A 14,477-nucleotide genomic window follows, 5' to 3' on the forward strand; every position below is an offset into this window, starting at 1 on the left:
AAACTCTGTAATGCCTTGCATTATTGACTAACTTTAATTATCAGTGATTTATCAGAAAAATCAAGCGTGCTATGAAGTATGAGAAACACACACACACCCCTTATTATCAATATGAAAGAATTAAACTGCGTCTATCTGAATTTCCCAAGGGTGACCAAACTGAATACGGAAAGGCAGGATTGCTGAGTTTAATGAAAACTTAACGGGGGAGGAGACAATCGCCGACGTCACATTGTGGGCGTGAATTACCAAGCTAGGTAGTAATTTTGAACGTCCCGCCTCTTCAAAGTAGAAAAGAAGACAGTGTGACCCGTTTAAGTAGCTTTTTCTTAACTGAACAGCTCCAGTTCCGCATTTTGTTCTTCCTGCCTCTCAAACATGACGGACATGATAAAATTAGACAGGTGCAGTGACAACCTTTACATACAATACGCCACACAAAAACTTTATTTTCTTTTTACAGGAACAAAAAAGAGCAATTAACGAGCAATAATTCCAGGACCACATCATCTAACCAATTAATTATCAAACAAGGCGAATTTGTTACCAGCTTCATTGATTTGTTCTTCCCTCCCTCTGTTGGGGCGGATCTCCTACCTCCACCCCTTTAGTTTCTCAACTTCTCACTAACTAATCTCTTGGCGATACTAACCTGAGAGAACATATTCGGCTACTTGCTTCAAAAGTAGGAGCAAAAATCATAGCGAAGTTTTTGGGATAACACTATTTTGAAAAGTAATCCTTTACAACGTTATGCGCAATTCAAAGTAAAACGTATCCCTGTCTACTTATAAAAAACAGTGATTCTGAACACTAGTTAACACATTTTTCAAAGTTTTTGGCAGAAAATAAAAGTAATTTTGTTTCAGGCGCATGCGCTGCTTTACAGAGCAAGCACGAAATTCAAACAACTTGAGCTAAGTTTTGGAACTACAACTCTAAAGAGAGTGCATATGAAGATTAGTTAAGGAACTTAAAAAAAAAAAAAAAAAACACTTGTTGCAATTTGTTTAGTGTTCGAGCTTATGATGGTGGACCGTGGACCTGTCTTAACATCTGCTATAATTTTTTACTTGTCTATTGGCGCTGCAATATTTCACGTGCTAGAAGAGCCAAATTTTCAGAAAGCTGTGACAGAATACAAGAATAAAAAGGATAACATCCTGGAAAAGTACCCTTGCCTTTCCCCCGAAGACCTGGAACAAATTCTTGAGGTATGACCAGCTAACTTGTTTTGCATTCTCTACTTGTTAATAGAGGTCTGCTTAGTTGTCACCCATTCTGATTGTTGAGTTCTTAACAGGTTTTGTTTACAAGTCCAAAAACTCGTGGCTTTTATAGTATTGTTTTCGGTGATTTATTAAAATGCGCTACGTATTCTCCTGTACTGTTCATTAATCAGGTTGGTCACAGGGCATTATTGCTTACTAACACCTTGAGCATGGTACAACGCTTTTAAACAACGTTTCTTGTGACCGACTGGCTTACATTTTAAGTGAAGTATTCTTGTGAAACGTTAGAAACGTTTATTTTAAGAAATAAAATAGTGTATTTGTTATTCTGACCCATATATTAGCTTGCAACTGACCTGAAAAGCTCTTCTTACTCGGTTGATTGTGCATTGCACTTGTACCATAATGGTAGCAAAGGTGTGGATTTCTTTTATCCCTGTGTTAATTTATGAAGAGAGGTGGGTGTGGAACTACTATAAGAAAGATGACTTGCAAAGTAAAAGAATCACGATGTGATTTATTGTATGTGGTATGGTTTTAAGAAAATATCCTGTGCAAATTCAGTGAGAAGCAGTGGTGCCAAATGACTTCTCTCCTTAACTACAGACATCAAGACAAATTGCTTTAACTTGTTTGAAAATAAAATACACGTTTCTGAGATTGTTTCACACTTGCATTCGTTAATGAAGATTTTTTTTGTAAGTCTCCCAAGTTTATGCCTGTAGATTCTTTCTTTTATCTTTGTACAAAAAAAAAATCTTTGTGATTTGAGGAAAATAAAAAAAAATAAATAAATAATTTGGTTTTGGGTTAGTTTCAGAAAAGACACCTATTTCAAGGAGTGTGCTTTTTTCACCATCCATTTATTTTTGCAATGTACAAGTTCACAGTGCTACTGTAACCCTTTTTCAAACAGGGGAATGGTTAGTCTTCGGTTTGGGTATAGCTGTTTAAAACTTGGTAGTCTGACTTGTGCTTTGTGAATGCTGAAAACAGCTCTGGTACTTGTGTTAAAGCAGTGTCATTTCTGAGTTTCCTGTGGTGTGTGCTGAACGGAAATGGTTAAATGAACATGTGGCCTAATGCTGTTTTATGCTTACATAAATATGCTACATAATGTTAGCCTGTCATCTGAAACTGACCAGCAGGCCACTGCTCTTCTGTTAAAAGTATTGATATAATATTACATAAGTACTTGACACCATCATGGTACAGCTTGCTCCTGTTTATACATTCAGATAATTGTATTGTCTTATTTCATGTGTATTTCTGATGTTTGCATGTACAGGTAATGTTTACTGTCTTAAAAGTATTCTAGCTTGAAATATGGGGTGGATGGGGTTGCTGCGTGCACATTAGTTTGCTTTCATACAAAAGTGTAATTGACAAACTAATAGAAAATGCGACTTCTGCTGAAGTGCAATACATGTTAATTTGTGCTGTAGCTTTTCAAAATGTAGCCATTAACTTGTAATTTTTTTGTGCAGATTCTGGATGATTTTCTTATAAGCAACTTTTGTTCTCTGCCCATTTTACTCATAGAAGTAACCATAACACACTCCCGGCCCTCATCAAGTTTCATGTTGTCTTCATTGCCATCACATGGGCTGGTAACTGAAAGGTTGGATTGAACTTCAGGACAATTCCTTGCATTGTCTTTGGTTAGCCAGACTGAAAGGGCTTATTCTTTGACATTTGAAGTACATAAAGGATCAGTAAGGTTGGGGGGGGGGGGGTGACAGTGGGCCCACTTATTCAGTAAACTTGTTACATGTTCCCAAGAAACCCTTTCTTTCAATCTCTTTTGCAGACATGCTTGCATGACTGGGTATAGATTTACTAAGCTTTCTTTTTTGCATTAAAAAGGTGTCTAAACTTTCCACACCCAAGTTTTTCTAATGTTGGTCCTATTAAAGGAATAGCAATGTGCTCACTTTCTTTCTGTTGAAAAGCAAAAAAAAAAAACCCAGCTTGCTCATTCTTTTATGTGTGGAATGAGGCTTAGATTACCATTTGAAACATTGGTGATTTTGCCATGGCCAGTACTATGGTTTCTATTTTATACTTTGCATTGTTGTTTCCGACAAAACAAAACTGAGCTTCTTATTCAGGAAGTATTTCTGTGAGATTTTAGCAGCCCGACAAGTGCTAAATATGCATTTGTCTGTCACGTGAGCTACTTCAACACTTTTTTTTCAGAGCTGGCAATGTTGCATCATATCCCCAGTTCATATTTCTTCAGTTACATGTTTTTTTCCCACTGTTTTCTGATATACTAGTTTATGCAGACTTGTTCGTTTGAACAGCAATTTTTCACTGCTGCCCTTCTGATAAGAAATGTAGTTGTTTCTTGTGTTTTTTATCCATCTGTGCTAAAATAAATGCACTTTCTCCACCTTACAGTCAGTTTGTTTCATTTAATTTCTTGCAAGTAGAAAAAAAAAGTCATTAAGTTTAATGAAGTGTACTTGTTCAACTTTTTCATTGGTTTAACTGCTCAGTTCTTTCTTCCCTTAACACACTTGCGCACACACATTTCCTCTGCACACATACTTTTTACTAATAGAAAAACATAGTTGCAAAGTTTTACAAACGTGCATGGTTTTGTTTGTGAAATGCCAGTATAGTAAAATGGGAAAAAGTTCATGACTTAGACTATTGAGCTGTTAAAGTTAGAAAATTGGAGTTCCAGATTATACCCAATAACATATGCTGTGTTATATTTGCATTTTTAATCTATACCAATGAAAATGATACATTACGCATGTTTAATGTCAGTTGGCTAATACAACAGAATATTTTTTTCTGGACAAATTATGTAGTTAGATAAACTACACTGTCTTATATAGATTTTTAGTTCTACAGTATGCGCTATGGGACTTTTAAAAACATATTTATTGGATAGTCATTTCATTGTGTGAGTTGAAAAATGCATATGCATTTTATTTGCTTTATGTAAGTAGATGTATGTGTACCATAGTACTGCAGCAGTTAGGGCTAATGCTTCCTACCACATAATTGTTTTCATTTTCTGGTACATTGTTTTGCGAGTCTCCATGCTCTTCTTGTGTATTGTGGGTTTTTACCAAAGGTTTTCTAGTTTCATCCTACATCTTAAAGGGATGCAGGTAGGAGAATTAATTGGCAATGGCTAAATTGCCCCCATAGATAAGGGAAATGGCAATGCCTTGGTTGTCCTTGGATAGGTGTGTATCCTCAGTAGAATAGCATCCCACTAAAGACTTTCTGCCTTAAGCCCATTGCCTGCTATTATAATCTGTAATTCCACACAACCTGGAAATGGATAATGCAGGTACTGAAGCTGTATGTACAAGTAACTATCTTCACAAATCCTTTTCAGCCAGGACTCCCGAAAGAGCAAGGGAAGTCCTCTGTAAAGACAAAGACATTGGTGCTGTCCTATAACTGTAGCTGTCGTACCCCTGGAGTGATACTTTGACTTCTGCCCTCAGCAGTCCCCTTTAATGGTGGGACAATCCTTTGTTTCCAGACATGGATAGTTATACTGTGGAGGAGTGGGGGGGGGCTGGGAATAGGAGGCAGCTGTATTGTTCTTGTGGTATAAATCTCATGTCCTTCTGTACCGCTGTTGCAGTATTCTTGAAAGAAGGGATGTCCCATCCTGGGCAGTCTGTAACTCTGACAGTATGATGAAGCTTGAAAAAGATATTGTTTGCTCCATACATCACCTTTATGCTTCTCTGCACAAAAGTAAGGTATAAAAGGGACATACGGACACAACTAGCAAGGACTTCTTTTGCCACCAGTTTGAATGCTGTTGTTGCCAGTTGACTTGAACGTTTTGTTGCTGTTTTGACCTTTTCAAGCACCACATTGGGGTTATTTTTTTTTCTTTTAAAAGTTTGCTTCTTGGTCTTGTATTTTTAATCACTACCTAGAGTTCATGTCATCCAAGAAGTTTGTGAGTTTGCTGAGGACTCTTCTCAGCCTTTCACCTCCCATGCTGTTTTTTGAGCTTTTTGACTCTTTCCCTTTTTTCAAGAATACTACAATGGTGATATAGAAGGACATAATACAGTTGTGTAAAATCTTACCATAACAGTGGATGTTCTCCTCTTCCCTGTTGCAGTATTCGCTCCCTCCCCCATTCCCCCTCTTCTTTATTCTACATTTTTTTTTCTTCTGGATGTGCACGGACTCATTTGTCCTATGACAATTTTTCTCTTTTGCAATGATTCATTTTTGGGTACATGGCATCTGTACATCCCTTTTTATGCCCTACGTTTTGTACGAGGAGCATAAAAATGATGCACAGAGCAAACAAAATCCTTTTCAAGCCTTATTATACTGCCCGAGTGACAGGCTGCCTGGGTAGGGACATCCCTTCTTTCAAGAATACTGCAACAGTGAAGAGAAGGACCTCCACTGAGATTTTACACAACTGTACATTTTAGCATATCAACCTATTGGTCCACATGGAGAGTAGGAGCAAGAGCAGAATTCAGTTTGTTGTTAAAAAAAATGCTTGCTATTCTCCCCAGGTGATTAGTTGTCCAGCTGAAGATATGTTGTCATCACATGACCATCCATTCTGTGTTGTCCATTTCATCTAGTTCAGGCTTGAAGGGAAGTCGGTGCTATCCCATTACCAAATTAGGAAGGAGCCGAGCAGAGATACTAATCATGGATAGGATGACTATCTTGTATCACAGGAAGCACTCAAATGTGCATGCACACAAGGCATGCACACGTGGGAAATGTAAAGGATGGACAGGTCACTTATGTCTTGTTTTTGTGATCTATGAAGAAACGGGAACATGCAGTGAACACACACACAAAAGGAGGACATGTAGAGACTGCACATAAGACACCCCAGCTGAAATTTGAACTTGGGAAGCAAGTGCTTTATGAAGATATTCATAGCTTTCTGGCTGACTCGGCGCATTGCCAACATATTCATCATATGGTTTAGGAGAAAGAATAGCAACATGAAAATAGTTGGATAGAAACTTTGGAGGGATTGGATGTCACTAGTTTTTGTTGGGTAAGGCAGAAACGTATTGTAACCTAATTTTTTTTGTGAAGCCCATTGGAAAAATGTGGATTGCATTAGCCTTTCCTCAGGCTGAGTTTTGTTGGCTAAGAAAAATATTTTTTTTGTCTCTTCTAGATGCCATATAAATGGTACACTGTTTAGACATTGCTCTCTACCAGAATACATTTCAAGAGCTGGTTCACAATTGAGGGCTTTTTTTTTATTAGATTGCTTGTCATGTGGCTATTGTGAGGGCTTTAGATATTGGTTACAGTTAAAAGCAGGTGGGATGAGTATAAAAGTGTGAGGTTAGAGCTAGCTGGTCTCTTGTTTTCCTAGATATTTTATAGACCACTTCATATACGTATTCCACTCCTTTTCTCCCCAGTTCCTGTAATTGTAGTTGTTTCAGAACCACCATTTGTATTTATTTAATCTTTTGTGACTGAACTTAACTTTTGCCTTTTGTGAAGCAATTAATGGTGATGTAATGCTTTTTGTCCTTATAAATTATATGACTTGATGCTAAGTAAGCAAGTAAGTACATTACAGTTTTATACTGATGCTAATGATTTGTTAACACTTGGTATGTTATACACACACACATGCAACATACTATTGATAATATATTTGCATCCTTTCTTTGCTTATTCCCAGTATCTAATTTATCAATTTATTTTTTCTTTACACACACTGAGCAGGTCATCATGGCATGCACCCTGAACAGGTTATCATGGCATGTACTATCATTCAAAATGTATTGCAAATGTAAACATATACTTGACTTTTGCAATAAAAGCACTACACAGGAATGAACAAAACATTTTAAGCTATATGTTTTGCCCCCATACCCCCTAACTTAAGCAGACTCCAGAGTTGCACAATGACAGCCAAAGTGAAAGACTTGTGTCTATGCTATAGTTGACAGCTTATGAGCTGACTACGTCTCAGATTGATGAACACTGTGGCAAAGGCTCGAGAGATCTATCAAAAGCAAAGCTTTACTTGATGGTTGTACTAAATGGAAGCAGAGTAGAAGCTATGTCACTGACAGCTGGAGAAGGAGGATGGACAGACAGACTGACAGCTGGAGAAGGAGGATGGACAGACAACCAGAGGGGGGAGTCATGAGAATAGGCAGGATTTTCAAATGCTAAAGCCACTTTCTTTCCTTCTTTCCACCATTATTATTGTGTGTTCCTTCAATTTAATTAGTCTATGATTATACAGAACTGTCTGGTAGGTGTTGGCAGGATACAGTCATTAAATAAGATTGATATTCTGAACCTTCTATTTGCTGCTGACACTTTATAATGAGATGTCAGAATTTTAAAAAATGCTGTTAGTTTGTCTGAGATCATGGTAGAGTAAGGAATGAACTCTCTCCCTTTCCCACTGTTTTTTATGATCTCAGGGTTGAGATTTATCATTAGCAGGGTAATTTTATTATATTTTCATTGTATAATGTGTTGATCTTTTGGGACTGATATTTGTAGGATTGAGCATTTGTGTATTCAGTCTTTTGATAGGAACCCATTTTGGCACACCAGCTGAACAGGAAGAATCTAGAAAAATAAGACCGACATGCAGGTAGCCTAACACTGGTGAGGGTTTGGCCATAGTATTTCCAAGGGTAGGTATATACGTTGTTTAGGAATGACAAGCAGTGTAGGACTGCAGCTGAACTGGTACATTTTTTTTTTATATTTGGTCCACTTAGCTATACAAGATCAGAAGAGCAGAGGAGAAACACTAAAGATGAAGCTGTTGAGCCCATGGTTGTGATTCAATGTCCTGACAATAGAAGTAGTGGAAGGGGGGTGGTACTTCTGTGTCATTAGTAAACCTGTAATACTTGTGGGTTATTAGGAGCTCCAGACACCTGTGGATCAAAACCTGGAGGAGAAAATTAAATGAGTTTTACTAAGAAGGTTTTTCACTCGGGTGGCTTTAGTCTACTAGACTTTGAGGTGCTCAACCCAATGCAGAATGGTGCATAAAAGCATAGAGTTCTGAACGTAATCCTAACAAATATAGTGGAGGAACTAACCCAAGAAGTAAACTGAGGGCAGTCCAGATGTAGTGAGGGGGGATCATATCTACAAGAGAAATAACTGTTAACATCTCTGATCATACCCCATTGTGGTTTCTGGGGGAGGGTAATAAACCAAGACAGAGGATGGTTTAGCATTTCATGGTAGATTATGGAAGACTGGAAAAAGTATAAAATAAAGTTTAATGGACTTGAAACAAGTCTCCAAGGGGCTAAGAAGCTAAGCAGGTGGATCAGAGATAAGTAGCAAGAAGCTACTCCAGGTGCCCTCAGATATGAGCAATGTGCTGTTCTATAATGTGAACTGACCAGTGTAGATAGTCTTAGGACTAGAGGATGGCAGGAGTGGTCAGTTATACTGGTAGGATGATGGACTATAGGGAACTGCAGACCAGTTAGCCTAACAGCACTGGTAAGATTAGTCATGGTGAGAATTGAGGGGATGCTATTCCTTTCCTAGAAACAATCACTGTGCAGGATGAAAACTAGAAGCTTATGGCCAAAAGGAGTTTAGTCAAACAATATCCAGTTAGTTTTATTAGTGGTTTTGCATCTTAATGTAAAAGCACTAATAGATGGGTCTACATGGACTTCACCGAGGCTTCTGATTTGGTTCTACATTGGTTGCTGCTAGGAAAATGTGCTGGGTTAGGACTAAACCAGAGATTAAATTACAATGGGAATGGAGTGCCATGTGTGTGTCAGAGAGAGAAATGGTGGTTGGAATAAGGGAAGTGAATAGTGGGGGTACAGTAATGTTTAGTTTTGGTTCCAGTACTCTTTCATTTTGTTTGCCACTGATTTATAGTAGAGGTTTAGTGTCACTGATAACTCACTGATATATGCAGTAATACAAAATGAGGGATGTGACTAAAGAATGAATTGGAAAGTTTGACCAAGGTGGCAGAAAATGAAATTAAAAGTCCAGTATGAATGTAGCATACTGCAGTTGTGCCGTAACAACCCTAGCCTTAAGTATCTGATTGCTATAGTGAACTGATGGTTAGGGAAGAGAAATTACATTGTTTTTCGAAACTTTGGTTGGACCACCACAGCAGTGTTAAGTACAGTGTATAATCAGGATGTGGATCAAGTGTTTGTTGCAGGATGTTTGCAAAACTCCGTATTCTTCTCTGTGAAATAGGGCTTCTTCAGAGCGTGCCAAGTTGGGAAGTAACTGTTATATACTTAGAAACTGTAAGCAAGACTGTAATAGACCAGGAGGTAAAATAATTATCATCATTATTATGATTGAGATGTAACGTGTCCACTGTTTTGGCAAGAATGTTGCAGTATTCTGGGTGAGCACTGGAATGCATTAAACCATGTTTTTGATGGAAGTGAGTGCTATTGAATTCTTAGCATGTGAAGCAGTAAATTGCAGGGTATAACAGAGATGAAAGAGCATGAGATTAATTATACTGTTCACGTCTATAACATGATTCAGAAAGCAGTTAGAATCGTACTATACTGATATTTGAATTAATACCGCAGGTTGAATCCGGAGGGAGTGAACAGGTTTCATTAAGGCCACATGTTCTACTAAAAAAGCAAAGTTCAGAAAATAGCTGTTGCTCAAAAATGCTATCAAACCATCTCATTTGTAATAGCACCAAATAGAAAACTGCAGGATATGATGCATGATGATTTTTTCCCCTTGTGTACAAATGTAAAACGAAGACAATTTTCCTGGCAGGATAACATCCAAGGTGATTAAAGCTGGATGTCCAGAAGCATGAAAAAACATTGCAGATTCACACATTTAAGTCTAGTCATTGGTCTGTGATTTGCTGTTCACAGACTTCAGAAGTGATTGGCGCATGGATGGTACGGTGGCTAGGCTAAAGTTCAATATAGTACTGTAAAATAATTGGAGTGGTGGTTTGCACATTTTAAAATAAAAGGAAATGTTTGCATGTAATAAAAATTATGCTACAATAAAAGTAGAAATTTAATAACATTTTTTATTTATTTGCATATTTTGACCAGGGAGGTCTGTCTAGGTAAAGTGCCCCTTTTTAGCAGTGGCCTGGAGAGAAAAAAAACTGCACAAAAGGAAACAAAAAGTACTACATGTGTGTTCACAGTAACTAAACATTTAGTATTTGCTTTAATAAATGCTAACTTAATGTTTTACAAAACATTAAAAAATTTGTGTTGGTAGTAAACTAAATAAAATGTATGTTAGTATAATAAATTAATGTTTGCCAGTATAGTTATGGTAAGAAATTGAAACGTTAAGTAGTATTAAATGTGTGCAAAAATCGGTACTTTTATAACATTTTGTGAAGGAGTAGGCTGAAGAGTGAAATTAGTATATGAGAAAGTAATAGAGGTTATATAGAAGTTTTTTGTTATAAAATTTGCTAGTTGTTGCAAAATGTAATTACTCTGCTGCAGTTTTCACAAGTCAAGTACCATTAGTTCGCACTTTCTGAATGGAATTCCTTAGTCTAATCACTGTATGATTACAGCACATAGCCACAAAAATCAGAGACATCCCTGAGGAGAGAGAGCCTTTGCACACCAGGCGAAGTCTTGCAGAATTTCATGGTCAGTGAAATGTTCAACTTGCATTGGGAGAACTTGACCGATCTGTATTACAGATTTGTAATATTGATTTCTTGCAGAACTATGAGTTTTGCAATTTGCACATTGGAGTCTATCAGAAAATTTCAGTTTGTACCCCATTGTTTGGATACGATTGGTTGTAGTAGTCCTGGGCTGGAGCAGCAGTTGCGATTGGAGGTAGGAAGGTGATTTTGAACATTACAGTACCCACTGCCTCTGTTTTTGTTTTTCTTGCTCTTTTGCAGTTGGTTACAGAGAAGGTCCATCTGGATCATGCAAGACCCCTTTTCAATAATGACATGGGGAGAAAAGTTCCAGATTACAATTAGTCACTTAAACCCGTGTAATCACATTTTTCTGGATCCAGTTGTAGAGGAAATACAGCAAGCCTCCCAGACTGAGAGTCATGACTTGAAACATCAGTGTTTTGGATATGCTATTGGGTCAGCAGATAGTCTATTTCATATCCATACTGAATTCTTCATATCCATACTGAATTCAAAATGTGCACCACTTCAGGTTAACCGTAACAGACTAGGACTTTTTAATGTGTACTCCTTGCACTTTAGTAGGAGAACCCAGTGAGAAGTGCACATGTTTGGAGTGAGTGTAATGCAAGGCAGACTATGGAAATCTTGGCCAAATATTTGTGTTTGGAAAGAGGCTTATGGAAGACTTGGAAGGGGAGGGCTTACTCAGGAGATTATAGGCATCTGTTGCCATTTCTTACTATCATATTGTTAGGCTAAGGAATGCTATCTGTCTTTGTACAGAATACTGGTAGGTAAGGACACACACTTCAGTAAGTCCACTACCAATGGCTGTACAGTGGAAGGGTGGGCTGGAGAAAAATCGTATAACAGAATATTGTGGTTATTGGAGGGGCTGAGATGTAAGGGAAGATTTAACATTCCATGCATATATGAGAAGAGATGCTTTTCTGGGGGTATGGTGTGGCTACACGAGAGTCCTGTGTTGGAATGATTTTTCATACACCTGCTCAAGGAATATTCTTGTTTCCGTGCTTTCTGTTTCAGAAATTAATAAAATCTGAGCACAGCAGGCTTTAGGCAACAGCGAGCCATGCAGTTGCTGGGGGGCCCCCTGTTCCCTAGGGGCCCCCAACCACAGCAAGTTATCTTATCCTGATATTTTGTTACATGTCTGTCAAACCAACAGAAGCTAGTACAACATTCTTGTATACTTAACCACATGGATACTAACTCTTATTTATACCTCCTTTAAAATGCAAAGATATTTCTGGTTGTAGTAAGTGTTTTGATAAGTAACAGGCATCAGAATTCCAGTAAGTATTTTACCACTGACAGTGCTCCGGGCTTAGTTAAATCCTGCTGTTGGACATTTTCTCCACTGAAACTAACTACATAGCCAGCTTTAGGTTCCTGCTATACCTGTGGCTGCAGGGTCCCCCTTAATCATCCTTGACTGTGTGGGGGGCCCACAAAAGCTGCTGCTGGTTGGGGAAAAATGAGGAAGAAAACATTTATTGCACAGTATATTGCTATTTGCTGAAATAACTATAAAACTGGGGCTGCTATGGCTTATGCTCAGTTGTAAAAACTATCACTGATTTTTGTCTGTGCATGCACCCAATAATGCCAGGACACAAACATTATTCTTCTGGGTATCAGTAAAAAATGTAATTAACAAGTAATTATATTTCAAAAATAAGACAAGATATATCACAGAACATTCAGACACTTGGATCTTCTTGGATTCTGGTGCCCCCCACTCGCCAGACTGTATAAATGGATTACTGGGGGCTCCCTTATTCATCCTTGACTATGTGGGGACCCCCACAAAAACTATTGCTGGTTGAAGAAAAGTGATGACAAAAAATGTTTACATTTTCTGATTGAGCTGTTTAACCTGAACAATGCTCAGATATGACCCTTTTAGGATAAAGCTGATAATAGCATCTGGTTTCAATCATATACATTCTAAAACCAGTCCTGTTCAAATGTGTGTGTACAGAAAGCTGCTGTAGGTTTTGGGTTGTGGGTATTGTGTGGTTATTACAACTTTAATTTTCATCACAGTCAAACTTTAGAGGTGTGTACATGAAGTCATTATAGCTTGTGATTGAGCTGAGGACAGTGTGGTCATTGTTTATTTACTTTTCTCACAGGCATCAGAGGTGTAAAACGAGGGTTACTATAGCTTGTGTAGGGTGCTGTACTGTCTAAGAGCAACAAATTAGAATACACAGCAGAAATTCTCACAACCACACATCAGGCACATATACATGGGGCTGACTTTGAGGATTAGGGGTGAGGAAGCTTGCTATGTATACATATATCAGCATTCACATGCGGTATATGGCTAAAGCAATTTTAAACCTCTGCTTTCATCCTAGTCTAACACCAGAGGTATGTATAGGCAGTGACTCTCTTGTGGGGGGGTTAGGGAAGGAGGCAGTATTCCCAGACAAGACCTATGTGTTCCCACAACTGGCTTGTTAGTTAATTGTGAGTTACTGTTTTGTCAGCTTTGAACATTAAGCTTTGGGCACAACTTATGTCTTCCTTGAAACAAAAAAAAAATAAGACTGAAATTCTTTTCTTTTTCATGATTTTTGTTTAGGCCACCATTGGAGTCCAATGCTGAGAAAATGCTCTAAAATAACTCCTATGCCATTGGGGGCACTGGCTTAAATGGTTATTACTGTGCTAAAAGGATGCAAACAAAATTAAATCTGAACAACAACAGTGAATTTATTTCCTTAATTGTTATTGGATGAAAAGGTTGTGTAAAATGAACTTTAAAATGCACTTCAGAGCATATCAAAAGTTATGGCTTCTTGAAAAAGATGAGAGTAAGGCAAAGTGTGAGAAAAGTAAGTAAAAAGTAATGTGCATGGTATGGGACCCCAAAAGGGGGGGGGGTTCAGTGGAATGGACTGGAGGGTGTGCGGGGGGGTGTTGAAAGAGTAGGCCTAGTCATAATTTCATATAAGTCCAGACCTGGACATATTTAGTTGCAACAATGATGCATTACAACAATTATGTCAGTAACTGTAAGTGTCCCTTTGTTAAAGAGGTCAACAAAGTGTGTATATAGGCCTGTTGTAATGTAGCAGCTTATAGCTAAGGTCTGTCTGTGCATACTACTCCTAAACGTTTGCAGCACAAACTAAAAGGTTTCTTAGGAAGTGTGACATTGACAGAATGATACTTATACTGGACGTGCATAGGGGGCCCCCAACTTGACATTTGCTGGAGTCCCCCAAAATGCTAACACCGGCTCTGAATCTGAGACTTTTTTGCTAAGCTGAATCATTCAGAACACAAGCCATCTGCCATTTTACTGATGCTCAAAAGACCAAACGTGCCTATATCGTGTAGCTTGCTGCCCTGACTGCATTACTGAAAGCATTTGTGTTCTTGTCCATCTCGAGCCAGTATTCTGAAATATTCCAGTTTATAAGGAAATTTATTGGCCGTATTCTAAAAGAGTTGCTCTCATTTAAGCCCTATCTATAAAGTAGGCTTACACTGGAGTAAGGCATTCACATTAACACTTACACTGATGATCTTGTACATCTCCCATAATGCTTTTGCAGTGTGTTTTTAAAGTATCTTTG

At 38.1% G+C, this 14,477-nt stretch overlaps 1 protein-coding gene across 1 annotated transcript in view; it reads left to right on the forward strand.

The window, feature by feature from the left end:
- The first annotated feature begins 316 nt into the window (after positions 1-316).
- KCNK5 (potassium two pore domain channel subfamily K member 5) overlaps positions 317-14,477 on the forward strand; it is a 191,142-nt gene continuing 176,981 nt past the window's right edge. Inside the window, exon 1 of the mRNA XM_044084879.1 lies at positions 317-1,214. Coding sequence (XP_043940814.1) covers positions 1,026-1,214 — 189 coding nt within the window. The 5' untranslated portion in view covers positions 317-1,025. The remainder of the gene's footprint in view (positions 1,215-14,477) is intronic.

The sequence above is a fragment of the Protopterus annectens genome, chromosome 1.part1 (genome assembly GCF_019279795.1).
Source record: "Protopterus annectens isolate FY-2018-M chromosome 1.part1, PAN1.0, whole genome shotgun sequence".
In the NCBI taxonomy this organism is placed as follows: Eukaryota; Metazoa; Chordata; order Ceratodontiformes; family Protopteridae; genus Protopterus; species Protopterus annectens.